Genomic DNA, 17,971 nt, shown 5'->3' with positions numbered 1-17,971 from the left:
TGTTAAAGATAGGGGCGCATGACGCATGCGTCGGTATTCGTCAATGACGCTGCGCCTAAAGACATGAATGTGAACATAGCCTAACAATGTTGAAGTGAATCCTGAGCACCAAATTCTGCTTATATGCACAATCCTTATCTCACAGCTGTCTGAGCTGAGGTTGTGGTTTCTCTTTTAGAAGAGTTCTGGCCATCTCCTACCTGATCCATCACTTTTCCTAGGCAAATACACTCTCTCCTTCTCTCTCACTGCCAAGCCAGGACTCGGTTATATGGTCTAACCATGCCACCTCATGGCCATATATGATAAGCAGGGCTCCTTTGTTCATTCTTAACAACCTCCTGATGGCAGAACATAATAAGTCCATCACGCTATACATATATAAACTAGTTCTGTGTGCTGAATTCTAAGGTACATTATCTGCCAAGGGAAATGTGAACATTGTGCAAACCTAATGAGGTAGCTGCCAGCTCTGCTGCATCTTAGAAGCACATATACTACCACTTTTGGGCCTTACACATGCGTTAGGCTTTAGGGTAAGATTTTGTTTGTCTTCATTTGGAAACCCTGAACACCAGTGACAAATGTGACGTGGTGCCCATTATCATCCTCCCACTATCTGTACTACGCCCTTGGATGCCCACGGCAGTGGCCTGCTATGTACTATGGTGAAGGTAATAAGCAAGGACATAACAAATAACCTGCATCAGACTATAGGGTATTCATTGATGCAGCGTTTTAAATTTCTTGCAGAGCTATATCAGTAGAATCCATCTTTACTACTTCCTGCACTCCAGCAGCTATCTCTCCAGATTCCCACATGAGGCAAGACACTAAATTTTCCACATTGGGTTGGCACCTCACAATACAACTTCCTCTTCCGGGGTAATGCTTCTGCCCCTTTTCTGGATCCTTTTCCTGGTAGAATTTGTTGTCTGACTGGCTGATGCTCACTGTGTTGTAACTACAGGCTCCTTGATGTACTAGACCTCTACAGCCTCTTATATTGCCGAAGCCTCTTGTTGAGTTTACCACTAATTGCTCACCTTTTTCTACACAAAATTCTTTCAGCTAGCATTATTTTTCACAGTTCACTTTATATTTACTTTAGACTCAATCTGGCGAATTTTGAAAAAAACTGATCCATCGTAAATTGTGAAAAACGAATGCGACGGATCCGTTTTTTCACTGGATCTGACTAGCTGATCCGGCTAATATTAGATCCTAAGGGGGGAGAGAGAGAGACCAGAATGGAAAATGCTAATGCACATACCCTAAAAAAAAATCAGAGCATGCTCAGTTTTAAAAAATGGAAACTATCGCCAGATGCCATCATTTGACGGATCCGGTGCCATAGACTTCCATTCTAGCAAACGCCGTAAGGCACCGGATCCGTCGCTGTCCGTTCGACAGACACAAAAAACGTTACTAAGTCCGTTTTCTCCGGCTGCCAGAAGCACAATTTTCAATGGAACCGGCAAAAAACAGATGAAACGTGAGGCCATCCGTCGCAATCCGTCGCTAATACAAGTCTATGAGAAAAAAAACGGATCCGGCGACAAATTTTGCCAATTTTGATCCATTTTTTTCAAAATTCACCGGATTGTGCCTGACGGCAAAAAACTGATGGGTGAAAGTAGCCTTAGCTATCGTAGGATTTAGTCATTTTCTTTGGATCCCTCATATGATCCTCAGCAGATAGCATCTCTCGCTGTGATATATTACTGAGCCAACCATTTATCCATTTACTAAATGGTCATCCATTGCTAGAGAAATTAATGGCTATTTGCAGCTTCCCCAGGCGATGAACAATATTGGGTAATATTAAACAGGGATTTTGAATAATTACCAGTGCTCAACATAGATCAGAAAATTTATTATCATCTGCATGACAGATCCATTTAAACATAGAGATGATCTTACATTTTAATTTAGTGGGTCAGTCATAGACCTGACTGATGTTACAGTATTCACACGACATTTTAATGCACCACTTCAGCATTTTTTTCTATTTTACTGGACTGGTGCTTCTAATCTAAGGTCCCCGTCCCTGATATTATTCTTATAGTCACCTGCGGCCCTCTTCACCTTTTATCACCGATCTTATCATCGGTCTCCGGCAGTGATTCATGGAGGGAGCCGGAGCTCTCACTTCTTTGTGATTATTCATATGTCTGGAGGCGGAGACGGTGGCGCCAGCTTTGACTGGGCCCCAGGCTCACGTGACAAAACAACCTCAGATGAACCCCGGGAACACGAGTGCACACACCGCTGAAACGGCGCCGGCACTGGAGGTGGTCATAAATGCTTTTGTTTTAACAGGGCCAAACATTCAGATTGAGAAGAGATTGTCCTAGCAGAGCTCAGCCCCTTTAAGTATATCCAGCTGATGCCTTGTGTCTTGTTTCTCACAGTCAATAAACATCTACCAAAACCTGAACAGGAGACAATATGATCACGCCATCCATATGATGGATATTGCAATTATAGCAACAGACTTGGCTTTGTATTTCAAGTAAGTGTTCATAAGATTTTCTACCTTGTATGGGAGGATAATACATTCCTAACCAGTGAATTTCCAACACCAAGAAGGGAACGTTCTTGAATTATGGAAACCACAGGATCTATAGACATGTTAATGATATGCAAATGATGAAAAAATGGAAATACAATTTTGAAAACATCTCAATTTCGTCAGTATCGAGAATGAGCGCTTCAAGCAGAAATGCACCCTTATACGCCTTGGCATGCTATCAGTGAGGCTGTTAATGCTTTTCTGTGGAATGTTCTGCCACATGAATAATAATAAATATAATTTTATTTCTATAGCACCAACATATTACGCAGCACTTTACATTTTAGAGGGGACTTGTACAGACAACGGACATTACAGCATAACAATAAACACATAGATCAATAGATACCAAAAGGAATGAGGGCCCTGCTCGCAAGCTTACAATCTATGAGAAAATAGGGGAGACACAAAATGTGGATGGTAACAATTGCTTTCATTGTACTGTCCAGCTATCAATGTAAAAAATGCACTTGGACATATAAATCATCAAGATCCGCTGCTGGCAACTCCCTTTACAATTGCCAAATAATGACATTCCAGATGTGCTTGATGGTAGACAAGTCTGGAGATGCAGCAGGCCATGGTAGCACATTTAGGCCAGGCACGTTGCTCACAGGAGCACAAGCAATGTGTGACCTTGTGTTGTGATGTTGAAAGATTACTTCTGTGACACTTTGGAGGAATGGTTGTGCCACTGATTCCACAATAAAATCAATGTAACACGGAGATATTAGTGTACCTGGAATAAAGACTAGAGGGGTCCAGCTGCCATACATTATGCCAACACACACCATAATCCTGGGAGTAGCAAACGAGATTGGAATGACTACTTCAAGACATCCCACTTTTGTTTTGGACACAATGATAGCCAGAGATTGGTCCGGAAAACCACGTGGGTAACACCATGAAGAGGCTGTGCGGGACTATGATGTATGGTAGCATAATGTATAGTAACCTGACTCCAATTGTCTTTTTTCTAAGTACACTAATAGATCAGCATTACATTGATTTGGTCACAGAACAAGAGTTATTGCCATTTCTCCAGTGTCCCAGTAGCCGCTTTTCAACAAAACAACTCCAGGTCACTTGTTACTCATGCTTTTTGAGCAGTCTGTGTAGCTTAAATGTGCTGTCATGGCTTGCCATTGCCAAATCTTGGACATCATTGATCCACAATTACAAAAGAAGCTGCCAGCAGAGGATTTTGATGATTTGCTTGTCCAAATGCATTCAGTATGCCAGAACATTAAGTTCGCAAGGACAGGGTCCTCTCCCCTGTGTACCAGTCTGTCATTGTATAAACTTGTTTACTGTAAATGATATCTATAACCCTGTATGTAACCCCTTTCTCATGTACAGCACCATGGAATTAATGGTACTATATAAATAAATAATAATGATAATAATAAAATAATATTAATATACCTCAGACAACCATTAATAACCTCATAAGATGTAATAATAATTTAAACACCATAGTGACTGTAAAATCTGGAACTTAATGTAATACAGTAAGTAAAATATTGCTAACAGAAGCTCGCAGCACACACTGTAGGACTCAAAATTGCACAAGTGGCTTAAGACAAAGAATATACAGTATAGTGAAATCTGTTCTGTGAGCTGCCACTGTATTTTGCTGGTTCTGATATAGGATTTTATTTTTACTGATGAAAAAATCACATTTGGATTGTTACCCAAATATACAGTTGCTTTATTCCGAATATTGGGCTTAATTTTGCGATCCTTATTGTAAAAAGCCTTATAGGAGAACTAGAGAGGGGTAAAAGATGGCCACCTACTAGATGCCGTAGGCGGGATATTTTTAAGAGATTGTCCTGCAGCAATGACAACACATGCATCAATATGACCACTGGAGACAGTCGCTACATGCCAGTATCCCAAAATCTGTACACCGGACCAAGGGATATGCTTCATATGTAGGGACAAGACCACCACAAATACAGCCGCTATAAATTGAATTTTGCAGAAAATGCTAATTTCAAAAGATTTCATCATCTCTACTCACTTTCATTTATATTCACATGTCTAGGGAGACGGTTCGTCACATAATACAATGGTTGGGATTTATTTTTATTTGTGAAAGGTAGCCAATTTAATATGACTATGGTATACTGAAAAACATTTGTTAAGGGACTAAGCTTAGTAGACTGACAGCCATAAGTACCTAAAGTCCATAGCAGATTATTTAAGCTATCACTAGTAGAAAATGTAAGCGTTCCTTCACACATTGCGGTCATGTCGATATAGTTTATATGTAGACGATATTTTGATTGGTATTACATTTTTCATGCGGGACATATCTTTGAAGTGAAAATGCAACAATTTCTCTTTTTTTTCTTACAGGAAGAGGGCCATGTTTCAGAAGATAGTAGACCAGTCCAAAACATATGACAGCGAGGAGGCTTGGACGGAGTATCTGATGCTAGAACAGACTCGCAAAGAAATTGTCATGTATGTTACATGTCACTCACTATCAATTTTGTGTTGGTTGTGCTTTAATCATTTTTCAAAAAAATATTTTATTTAATTTAATTTCAATTTAGCATTCATGTCGGTACTATATAAGAAAACATGAAGGGCCCAGTTCAATGATTATCCCATCTCTATGCAATTACTGCAAGAAGATTGATGGGATATGTTATTTCTTGGTGATATATTGTAGAATAATACGGCATTTGGACACCGGTTTATCTAAAAATCCATACAATAAAGCAGCACTTTATTATCAGGACAAATTATTTGATTTTTCTTCCTTGTTAGGGCAATGATGATGACCGCGTGTGATCTGTCAGCCATTGCAAAACCCTGGGAGATTCAGAGCAAGGTATACTAACCCAATCTATGTAAAAATACATTGTTAAGTCTCCATTAAAGGAATATGTCACCATGATTTTGCTATGTAATCTGTGAGCACCATAATGTAGTAGCAGAGACCCTGATCCCAGTGATATGTCACTTATTGGGCTTTGTTTTGCTGTTTCAATACAATCCGTGTTTTATTAGCAAGAGATTGTTATCAGTATAGGACCTCTGGCATCGTGCCTGCTAGTCCACCCAAGCGCCCATCACTGAATAGCAGCTCTCTGTCACTATACAATCCATTGTACACAAAAAGCTGTGGGAGGAAATACACAGCTTATCAACTAAGCTCTGCTAGATCTTCAGCAGAGAAAATGGCGACTCTATCATAACTGCTGCACACACAATAAACTAAATGATACATTGCTTGAATCAGGGTCTCTGTCCCTCATGCTGCTCACAGATTACATGTATATCACCAATGGAAGAAAACCACAAGTCAAATAGGAAAAATATATAATTCTATTAATGTAATAAATAGTGTAAAAATCATATAAATAATAGGGTATATATATATATATATATATATATATATATATATATATATATATATATATGTATATATATATATATATATATATATACAGTGGGGAAGAAAAGTATTTAGTCAGCCACCAATTGTGCAAGTTCTCCCACTTGAACAGATGAGAGAGGCCTGTAATTGACATTATAGGTAGACCACAACTATGAGAGTCAAAATAAGAAAACATATCCAGAAAATCACCTTGTCTTATTTGGCAAGATTTATTTTGCAAAATATGATGGAAAATAAGTATTTGATCATTAACAAAAGTTCATCTCAATATTTTGTTATATAGCCTTTGTTGGCAATGACAGAGGTCAAACGTTTTCTGTAAGTCTTCACAAGTTGGCACACACTGTTGGTGGTATGTTGGCCCATTCCTCCATGCAGATCTCCTCTAGAGCAGTGATGTTTTGGGTCTGTCGCTGGGCAACACAGATTTTCAACTCCCTCCAAAGATTTTCTATGGAGTTGAGATCTGGAGACTGGCTAGGCCACTCCAGGACCTTCATATGCTTCTTACGAAGCCACTCCTTTGTTGCCCTGGTGGTGTGCTTGGGATCATTATCATACTGAAAGACCCATCCACGTTTCATCTTCAATGCCCTTGCTGATGTAAGGAGATTTACACTCAAGATCTCACGATACATGGCCCCATTCATTCTTTCATGTACACGGATCAGTCATCCTGCTCCGTTTGCAGAGAAGCAACCCCAAAGCATAATGTTGCCACCCCCTTGTTTCACAGTAGGCATGGTGTTCTTTGGATGCAACTCTGCATTCTGTCTCCTCCAAACACGACGAGTTTTGTTTCTACCAAACAGTTCTACTTTGGTCTCATCAGACCATATGACATTCTCCCAATACTCTTCTGGATCATCCAAATGCTCTCTAGCAAACTTCAGACAGGCCCTGACATGTACTGGCTTAAGCAGTGGGACACGTCTGGCACTGCAGGATCTGAGTCCATGGTGGCGTAGTGTGTTACTGATGGTAGCCTTTGTTACGGTGGTCCCGGCTCTATGCAGGTCATTTAACAGTTCCCCCAGTGTGGTTCTGGGATTTTTGCTCACCGTTCTTGTGATCATTTTGACCCCATAAGGGGAGATCTTGCGTGGAGCCCCAGATCAAGGGAGATTTTCAGTGGTCTTGTATGTCTTCCATTTTCTTATTATTGCTCCCACAGTTGATTTCATCACACCAAGCTGCTTGCCTATTGCAGATTCAGTCTTCCCAGCCTGGTGCAGGGCTACAGTTTTGTTTCTGGTGTCCTTCAACAGCTCTTTGGTCTTCACCATAGTGGAGTTTGGAGTCAGACTGTTTGAGGGTGTGCACAGGTGTCTTTTTATACTGATAACAAGTTTAAACAGGTGCCATTACTACAGGTAATGAGTGGAGGAAAGAGAAGACTCTTAAAGAAGAAGTTACAGGTCTGTGAGAGCCAGAAATCTTGCATGTTTTAGGTGACCAAATGCTTATTTTCCACCATAATTTGCAAAATAAATCTTGCCAAATTAGACAAGGTGATTTTCTGAATTTGTTTTCTCATTTTGACTCTCATAGTTGTGGTCTACCTATGGTGTCAATTACAGGCCTCTCTCATTTTTTTAAGTGGGAGAACTTGCACAATTGGTGGCTGACTAAATATATATATATTATAATATGTATCAGGCATCAAGTGTGATGAAAGATTAATTATGTCTGATATATATTACAATATATAATAAATATTATAATTTCATATCAGACATCATTAATCTTTTGCCACAATTGATATTTATTGTACTATATATATAAATTGGGACTGTAGGGGATTTATGATTTTGTGCTCAGGTGCCACCTCTTTTGCCTCATTATATGTTGCCCCATTATATATATATATATATATATATATATATATATATATATATATATATATATATATACACATACATAACATTTTCTTTCGCTATTTATTGCATTAATAAAATTAACCATTCATTTGTTTTCAAATAGCAAAAATGTATTTCTCCCATTAGTGATATTAGATGAATATACTGTACACTGCTCAAGATAATAAAGGGATCACTAAATTTCCACATCCTAGATATCACTGAATGAAATATTCCAGTTGTAAATCTTTATTCATTGCATGGTGGAATGTGTTGCGAACAATAAAACCTGAAAATGATCAACGTAAATCACAACTAATATCCCACGGAGGTCTGGAGTTGGAATGATGCTCAAAATCAAAGTGGGAAATGGTGTTACAGGCTGATCCAACTTCAGTAGAAATGCCACAAAACAAGGAAATGATGCTCAGTAGTGTGTGCGGCCTCCACATGCCTGTATGATCTCCCTACAATGTCTGGCATGCTCCTGATGAGGCAGAGGATGGTCTCCTGAGGGATCTCCTACCAGACCCGGACTAAAGTATCCACCAACTCCTGGACAGTCTGTGGTGCAACGTGACGCTGGTGGATGGTGTGAGACGTGATGTCCCAGATATGTTCAATTGGATTTAGGTCTGGTGAATGGGCGGGCCAGTCCATATCTTCAATGCCTTCATCTTGCAGGAACTGCTGACACACTCCAGCCACATGAGGTCTGGCATTGTCCTGCATTAGGAAGAACCCAGGGCCAACCGCACCAGCATATGGTCTCACAAGTGTTCTGAGGATTTCATCTCGGTACCTTAAGGCAGTCAGGCTACCTCTGGTGAGCACATGGAGGGCTGTGCGGCCTTCCAAAAAAATGCCACCCCACACCATTACTGACCCACTGCCAAACTGGTCATGCTGAAGGATGTTGCAGGTAGCAGATCGCTCTCCACAGCATCTCCAGACTCTGTCACATCTGTCACATGAGCTAAGTGTTAACCTGCTTTTATCTGGGAAGAGCACAGGGTGCCAGTGGCGAATTTGCCAATCCTGGTGTTCTGTGGCAAATGCCAAGCGTCTTGCATGGTGTTGAGCTGTGAGCACAACCCCCATCTGTGGACGTCGGGCACTCAGACCATCCTCATGGATTGGTTTCTAACCATTTGTGCAGACACATGCACATTTGTGGCCTGCTGGTTGTCATTTTGCAGGGCTCTAGCAGTGCTCCTCCTGTTCCTCCTTGCCCAAAGGCTGAGGTAGCGGTACAGCTGCTGGGTTGTTGCACTACTACGGCCCCATCAACGTCTCCTGGTGTACTGGCCTGTCTCCTGGTAGCACCTCCAGCCTCTGGACACTACGCTGACAGACACAGCAAACCTTCTTGCCACAGCTCGCATTGATGTGCCATCCTGGATGAGCTGCACTACCTGAGCCACTTGTGTGAGTTGTAGAGTCCGGCTCATGCTATCACGAGTGTGAAAGCATAACCAACATTCAAAAGTGACCAAAACATCAGCCAGAAAGCATTGGTACTGAGATGCGGTCTGTGGTCTCCACCTGCAGAACCACTCCTTTACTGAGGGTGTCTTGATAATTGCCAATATTTCCATCTGTTGTCTATTCCATTTGCACAACAGCATGTGAAATTGATTGTCAAACAGTGTTGCTTCCTAAGTGGACAGTTTGATTTCACAGAAGTTTGATTTACTTGGAGCTATATTCTGTTGTGTAAGTGTTCCCTTTATTTTTTTGAGCAGTGTATAAACTTTTAGGCCTAGTGACATTGAATGTGGTTTTAGGTGTATGTCAGATTACATAGCAAGAAACAGCTGACATATTCCCTTTAATAAAACTCTGCTGCGCTTGCATTCATATCTTTATGTAATTTAAAGGGGAAGTAATATCTAGTGGAATGTCACCGCATCAGGAGATCATTGGAGAGCAATGATTTCTAGAATGAGTGTTCAATAGATAGGTTAAGCCTGTTTGGCATTCCTCAGAGAATTCTGCTATCGGAAATATAAATTCAACTGAGTGTAAAAGATTGGTAAAAACGTTGGCATAAAATAAGAAAGTTTTATCTTTGTTGCTATTAGCTGCATAACATTTAGACCAAGCTCAGATGTTTCTTTGCAACAGCAAGAACTTGTATTTTTGTCAGCATAATCTGTTGTTAGTTTGTTTCTTAGAAAGAAACCAACAAAAAATTAGTTGGTCACTGTGCAAAACTTTTGAGATGTCAAAATGACACATTAGAAGTTTTGATCAGTTGGATTCCTGGTGCAAAGAAGGTAATGAAGAATTTCTCGGCCAAGTACTGTGCCGCTTCATTCTTGAGCGCCATTTTTCACTCTCTTATACAGAGTAAATATTTGGTGTACATTATCCTATCAGTGTGAATATGTGCAATGTTCCATTTTTCTATGTTCCATGACTGAGTTGATGAATAAGCAAACATAGGATCCAGTGTTGTAATATTGTAATAAATGTCACACTATTACTTTAACTTGTAGGTTGCTCTATTGGTTGCGGCTGAGTTTTGGGAACAAGGTGACCTGGAAAGAACTGTACTGCAACAAAACCCTATTGTAAGTTACTAAATGAAGGATTGTGAATAAGATTGTCTAAAAATTAGATACAATAAGATATCTGAAGTTGCCTGAATAAGATATTGTGAAGCAAATTAGTGCATAGTCATTCTCACCATAAAAGAACTGCGTACGCTCAGGATACAACATAACCACAATGGCGTGTTTGATGCCGGACCTGGTCCTTAAAAGACAAGCAAGTGATCAGGCAGATGAATGTTGTGTATCTAGCAACTAGAGACTGCTGGAGACCCTACAGAGAAGGTGAAAATGGTTTCTAGTGCTTATGTACAGTGGCATCTTAAAGTTTGGACACCCCTAGTCACAATTACTGTAATTGTGAATACGGTAGTTAAGCAAGTTGAAGATTAAATGATCTCTAAAAGGGATAATGTTAAATATGACACATTTCCATCATATTTAGGCAAAAATTATATATATATATATAGATTGATAGATAGATTGATAGATAGAGAGATAGATAGATCGGTAGGTAGATAGATAGATAAATAGATACAAGGTGGGCCATTTATATGGATACACCTAAATAAAATGGGAATGTATATATTTTTTTCCATCTTTTACATTTTAAAAATTAGAAAAAGGAAAATAGGCCTATGCAAATGAGTCACGTGTAAGGGGGGCTGCCCCCGGAAGAAGCCCACGCAAAACGCGCGTTGGGGCTGCTGTGGAGCGCACACTGACAGATATTACCATGGGTAAGTTTAGTGTCCTTTAAAGGGGTCCTTTACATTTTGTACTTTGTTGAATTGGATAGAGGAGATGGAGCATTTTATGCTTATTATTTGTACGGAGATTTAGGTACATCCACTTATATCCGGTCCTACTAAATGGGCTTTATATGTTGTATAGGTAACAGTGGATATGGACTATACCCTTGCTGGCCCGCTCACTGACTCATTCTGTTATTGCAGTTGTGGTGCTTCCCCCCATATGAGTTGATGTCTGTGCTTTTCATGTCTGCTTTATACTGGTTATGACTATGTATTTATTAATAAAATATTGATTTTGTTAAAATTGTTTTGGACATATACTCCTTTGGTTCTGTGTAGGATTTATACTCAATCAGGGATGTAGCCCAGTCGCTGCTATTCTCCCCTGTTGTCACCTCCTGTGCTTCGCTCTCCAGCGCATTAGCTAAAGGCTGCTCTTCCTTCTGTATCTCGCTATCTAGGAGCTACAGCACCTCAGACTGTACGGCTCCTCACTCGTCCTTCTGCCTCTGACTGCTCCAGTCTGCTGTCTGGCACCAACTGACAAAATCTTCCCAACTGCCTAGCAACTGCCTAGTGTGACGCCCAAGAGACCGAGGTACCCAGCACCGGACCAATGGGGTCTGTCTCTTGAGGGGGGTGTCACGGGTGGCTTGACCCGGTGCTGTGGCCTCAGGCAATGCACAGTGTAAAGGGTATCGTGAGGGAACAGGCACTTACTTGATCAGCAGCAGGTTCTCCCAGCGGTGATGATCCCAATCCTGGATAGATGGCTATTGTCCAAATGAAAGACTGAGGCACTGAAACGTTTAACCAGTTTACTTTAACAAAAAAGGATTTACAACCAGTCCTGTCACCGGAGTCTGTATGGGAACTCTGAGTTACTTTGACCCTGCCAGGGTCTTCGCCTCTTATTGTACGCAATATCTGTGTGGCCCTGCTGCTGTATGTGAACTTGCTGCCGGCCCAATCTGTCCCCTCCGGGTCCTGGTTCGACAGGCAACCCGAGTCCTTTTATCGGCTTACCCCCTCCAGGAGTACCGCTGAACTCTGTGTCTGTTGCTGCGTCCGACCCTAGTGAAGCTGATATCACCTCACGTTTTTCCGGTTGCTGTATTATATGTAATGAATACAGCCACGGATCCAGTATCCGTCTTTGCGCCTGTTCTGGGTAGTGATTAATGCTACCCGGTTCTCACAATGTCCTTTTTCTCTATCCCTCTTCTCCTCAGGCCGGTGATTTAGGCCTGGTAACAGTCACAGGGCTGTTAGAGATTCAACTGTATGACCTCTCACTTTCAGCTCCTTAGCCCAACTGCCCTTTCTTCTCTCAGACCAGAATGGATCAAGGGGAGTCTCTGGAGCTCCCCCTTCTGGCCGGAGGTGGTAGTGCAGTCTTGCTATTTTAGTATTTGTACTTACTGTCAGTAACTATTTTTGTGGCAAATACCCCTAGGGGTGCCACATTCCCCCTTAGTTAAGAACAGTACTCCGGGACTGTGGGACAATAACATTTTGAAATAACAATTAATATGTACAGAGTCTTAAAAATGAAAAGTTACAAAAACCACTCAAGGAAACAAAAATAGAGTTCTGTAAAAAGTCACTTCAAATAGCGTCCATTAATACAGTTCTATCCTTGAAGGTATTAGGAACGGCACTGTACTTAGTGTCCAGGAATTTAGTTCCATTTTTCCAACGGAGTTATCAATATAAAGTCTAAAGAAAGTTCAAAAAGAGCAAAAAGCAAAGTTCAAAAAGCAGTCTTTCCGGAGCTTTGATTTAGTGCCTCCGGGCTGATAAAAAGTTCAAGAATATGCAATAAGTTCATACAGACAAGTCTCTGTAGGCAGTGGGCTTAAACGTTGCAGACTGATAGCAATGACTATACTACATTTTCTGTTTAACTATATACGGCATAACATATATACAATTCACATTATGAGCTTTATAGTTGGTAATCTGCATACCTGGCCGGTAATTGACCCTGGGTACTACGCTGTGATCTACGTAATAGCGGTGTCTCTTCATGTGGTGTACTACTGTCTACTGCGGATTTAGTATCTGCCCGCTCTGCTAAAGATAATTCCACGACTATGAAGTTGGCAAGTCCACCGTGAATGGGATTACTCTGACCAGGAATCTGTTCTTCCTGGCCTGGAACCTCCTGTAGTACGGGGTCAGCCTCTTCCTGTCTTGGGACTTCTGGTATTGGGTTTGGTGTTGGCTAAAAGGCCACCATGGGAACCACTACTGCACCATGGTATGTTAGTAGGGTTTTGGGAAAGTCTCCTATACAGGTGTGATACACTTCCTCTTCTTTTTCCTTTACTGGTTGAACCTGTATGGGTTGAATAACTTCTGGTTCTGGCTGGACAACGTCTGGCTCTTTCAATGCTTCCGGACATAATTTAAGATTGTCTCTTGACACTAGTACAGATGTTAAGCCTCCGTTTTTGCTAATGAGACACATTTTAGGATTATCCACTCTTGTTGGTAAAACTGTGTAGGGTACGGCTTCCCACTGATTGTCCAGTTTATTGGTTCGACGATTTCTCTTGAGCACTTGGTCCTGCCATGAGTTGCGCAGGATCCTGATCCCGAGGTGCCTCTGCCAGCTGGAGACGTATAACGCTCTCCTTTAATTGGGCAAATGTCAATTCAGGGTTCTTAAAAACAAGCATGCTCACATGCCCCCGGTGAGAAGGGGTGTAGAGTCCCTCAATAAATTGATCTCTTAGCAGTTTATCCGCTCCGGTGTTAAAAATGGGTTCAGCCAGTGTAAGTGATTTAAGGGCTTCCTGCCGGTTTAAGGCAAAGTCTCTCACGCCCTCATTAACTTTTTGTTTGCAATTAAAGAATCGTACTTTAGCTTTGCTGCTGGCAGTGGTTTCAAATGTAGCTTTTAATCCAGCAAATATGCGTTCAACAGTGCCTTTTAGATCAGCTGCCCATGCTGTGACTTCTCGCTTAGCATGGCCACTTAACTGCATCATCAGGAGACTAACACGCTGAACTTCACCCACAGGGAACATGTCAAAATGGGCCAGCATCTTTTCTCTGAAATCGTCAAGGGTATTAGGCTCACCTTCATACATTGGAAGCCATGGGCCACCCGGGGTATATGGCATCAGCACCGGCATGATGGGCGCCACTCCTTGCACCGCTGCGCTACCGGACTCTCTATCGACACTCTGTCTTTCAGCTGCATTAGCGTCGCCGGGTGCTGCGGCGTCTCCGTGCTGCGACATACTGTGCCCCCTTAGTTAATCCGGACCCTTCCGGTCCTCCGCTTCCGTCGGGATAGTGTAGATTCGTTCCGCTGTGCAGCAGGATCGATTTTCCCCTTGCTCTGATGTCAGAGCGCTCAGCTTGGTGCCGCCCACAATGACACGCCCCCTGCTGCTCCCACCCACCGCGCTCTGTAATGGCGGATTCTGAAGTTTTTCAGTTAGACTGGGGCTCAGGTGATGGCGTAGCTCAATTAACAGTCTCGTGCCTAACGGTTATGAAGTGATTACCTCAGGGGATGGCGGACATCTTTACTCCATTATAACCAATGGGGAAAAGTCACTTTCAATAGTTTTCAATGGAGAATGGATTTTTCTTTAATAAAGTCAATTTTCAAGATTTTTCATCCAAGTTTTCACAGTTTTAGGCTCCAATCACGGCACACAATACCCGGTATACGGGCTGGCTAGATCCTGTTCGTGACGCCAATGGTGACGCCCAGGAGACCGGGATACCCAGCACCGGACCAATGGGGTCTGTCTCTTGAGGGGGGTGTCACGGGTGGCTTGACCCGGTGCTGTGGCCTCAGGCAATTCACAGTGTAAAGGGTATCGTGAGGGAACAGGCACTTACTTGATCAGCAGCAGGTTCTCCCAGCGGTGATGATCCCAATCCTGGATAGATGGCTATTGTCCAAATGAAAGACTGAGGCACTGAAACGTTTAACCAGTTTACTTTAACAAAAAAGGATTTACAACCAGTCCTGTCACCGGAGTCTGTATGGGAACTCTGAGTTACTTTGACCCTGCCAGGGTCTTCGCCTCTTATTGTACGCAATATCTGTGTGGCCCTGCTGCTGTATGTGAACTGGCTGCCGGCCCAATCTGTCCCCTCCGGGTCCTGGTTCGACGGGCAACCCGAGTCCTTTTATCGGCTTACCCCCTCCAGGAGTACCGCTGAACTCTGTGTCTGTTGCTGCGTCCGACCCTAGTGAAGCTGATATCACCTCACGTTTTTCCGGTTGCTGTATTATATGTAATGAATACAGCCACGGATCCGGTATCCATCTTTGCGCCTGTTCTGGGTAGTGATTAATGCTACCCGGTTCTCACAATGTCCTTTTTCTCTATCCCTCTTCTCCTCAGGCCGGTGATTTAGGCCTGGTAACAGTCACAGGGCTGTTAGAGATTCAACTGTATGACCTCTCACTTTCAGCTCCTTAGCCCAACTGCCCTTTCTTCTCTCAGACCAGAATGGATCAAGGGGAGTCTCTGGAGCTCCCCCTTCTGGCCGGAGGTGGTAGTGCAGTCTTGCTATTTTAGTATTTGTACTTACTGTCAGTAACTATTTTTGTGGCAAATACCCCTAGGGGTGCCACACTAGCAACTAACTCCTCCTCCCGACCAAAGAGAGAGCAGCTCCCCTGATTTTGGGAGTAGAGCTCCCCCTTCTGGCCTGAAGTCAGAATGGTGTTGTACGTGATAATTACCTATTAAGAGGAATCTTCCATCGCTTCCAAGCGTGACATCACTTTCCCCATGAGGAAAGCAATGCCACTGTGACAACCAGGACCCTGGGGCGTCACACAAAAGTTTGGGCACCCTGCGTGGTTAGTATCTAGTCACAACCACCTTTGAAAGTATCACAGCTTGTAAATGCTTTATGTAGCTAGCCAAGAGTCTTTCACTTCTTGTTTGAGAGATTTTCATCCATTCTTCCTTGGAAAATTCTTCCAGTTCTGTGAGATTACTGGGTTGTCTTGCATGCACTGCTATTTTGAGGTCTAGCCACAGATTTTCAATAATGCTCTGATCTGGGGACTGTGATGTGATTGTCAAACCTTCAGCTTGTGTCTTTTTAGGCAGTCTATTGTGTATGTTAACATGTTATTAGGATCATTATCTATTTGTAGAAGCCATCCTCTATTCAATTGCACCTTTTTTACAGGTGGTGTTATGTTTTCATCAAGAATTTGTTGAAATTTCATTGAATCCACTCTTCACTTTTCCCTCTACCCATGAAATGTCCCCAGTGCCATTGACTGAAACATAACCCCAAAGCATGATTGATCCACCCCCTTAATGGTTAGCGAGATGTTCTTTACCTTAAATTATGTGCCCTTTTTTCTCCACACATACCTTTGGTCATTGTGGCTACGAGTTCTATTTTAACCTCATCAGTCCACGGGACTTGTTTCCAAACTGCATCAGGCTATTTAAATTTTCTTTTGCATACTTCTTACACTAAATTTTATGGTGAGGATGCAGGAAAGGTTTTCTTCTCATGACTCTTTCATGAAGGCCACTTTTGTGCAAGTGTCTCTGAACAGGAGAACAATGTACCACAACTCCAGAGTCTGCTAAATCTTTCTGAAGGTTTTTTACAGTCAAGTGGATCCTACAAACAGCTCTCACAGAATTTTTGCTTAGTCTTCCAGACCGAATCTTAACCTCCACTGTTCCTGTTAACTGCCATTTCTTAATTACATTTCAAACTGAGGAAAGGGCAACTTGAAAAAGCTTTGCTATCTTCTTATAGCCTTCTCTTCTTTATGGGCCTCCACTATTTTGATTTTCAGAATGCTGGGCACCTTCTGAGAAGAACCCATAGAGCAGAGGTGGGGAACCTCAGGTCCAAGGGCCATTTATGGCCGTTGATGACCTTTTATCAGGCCCCCGAGCAGATTCTCAGGGACCACATTCTTGGGCAGGGAGGTGTATTTTGATTACAACCAGCTCATTAATTTCTGCTTGCTCTGTTAGCATACACACACAGTGTTCACTACTGAACACTGAAGGGCATGCAATCAAAGATTACATCCTGACACCAGTGCCAGAGTCAGGATGTACTTTGTGGGCAGAGTTTGTACGGCGCCCGAAGGATGTTATAAATATACAAATGGCACTTGGCAGAAAAAAGATTCCCCACCCCCGCCATAAAGGTTCTATGAGGAGGCTGGGTGTTTATAAAACTGGGAAGTTTACATAACCTGGCCTTTCCTAATGATGATAGTGAATAAGCCATAACAGGCTAATTAAAGTCTGAAACTTTGGTCAAAGTCATCTGACCACACAAATTTCCAAGGATGCCCAAACTTTTGCATCGGCCCATTTTCTTTTTTGTCATTTTTTAAAACGAAAAGAAAATACCAACATATATTTTTTTGCTTAAAACGCAAACTAAAGGTGTCATCTTTAACTTTAGGCCTTCTAGAGATCATTTCATTTTCAACTTGCGCAAGCACTGTATTCTCTGTTCTCACATACAGAATTATGGCATGAGCAGTGTTTCTTCTGGTCCTGGTGGTTACATGATTGGTTATGTAGTTGTCAGTCTAACTTGACCCAGCCCTATAAATGACAATTCTCACTGTGAAGCCTCCTTCACACATCGTGTTTGCAGCACATGTTGTATCTATTTTTTTTTCACAAATGCCATGCATACCCATTATAATGTATTGTGCTATGCATACAGTATGTCTGTGTAAACCACATAGAGACATTTCCGTTTTTTTCCCGGCAGCATGGATGACAAGGGCCATCATACATCTTTGGGTCCTTGTAAAACACGTACAGCTCACA

The 17,971-nt window shown here is 42.1% G+C and overlaps 1 protein-coding gene across 3 annotated transcripts in view; it reads left to right on the top strand.

Annotated features, from left to right (window-relative positions):
• Window positions 1–17,971, top strand: part of PDE6A (phosphodiesterase 6A) — a 155,777-nt gene that overhangs the window by 128,650 nt on the left and 9,156 nt on the right. For all 3 annotated transcript variants that reach the window (XM_069764158.1, XM_069764160.1, XM_069764161.1), the window contains exons 16-19: window positions 2,415–2,515; window positions 4,940–5,047; window positions 5,357–5,420; window positions 10,351–10,425. In XM_069764158.1, coding sequence (XP_069620259.1) covers window positions 2,415–2,515; window positions 4,940–5,047; window positions 5,357–5,420; window positions 10,351–10,425 — 348 coding nt within the window. The remainder of the gene's footprint in view (window positions 1–2,414; window positions 2,516–4,939; window positions 5,048–5,356; window positions 5,421–10,350; window positions 10,426–17,971) is intronic.

This window comes from Ranitomeya imitator, chromosome 4, assembly GCF_032444005.1.
Source record: "Ranitomeya imitator isolate aRanImi1 chromosome 4, aRanImi1.pri, whole genome shotgun sequence".
In the NCBI taxonomy this organism is placed as follows: Eukaryota; Metazoa; Chordata; class Amphibia; order Anura; family Dendrobatidae; genus Ranitomeya; species Ranitomeya imitator.
This window is presented reverse-complemented; position numbering and strand designations above follow the sequence as displayed.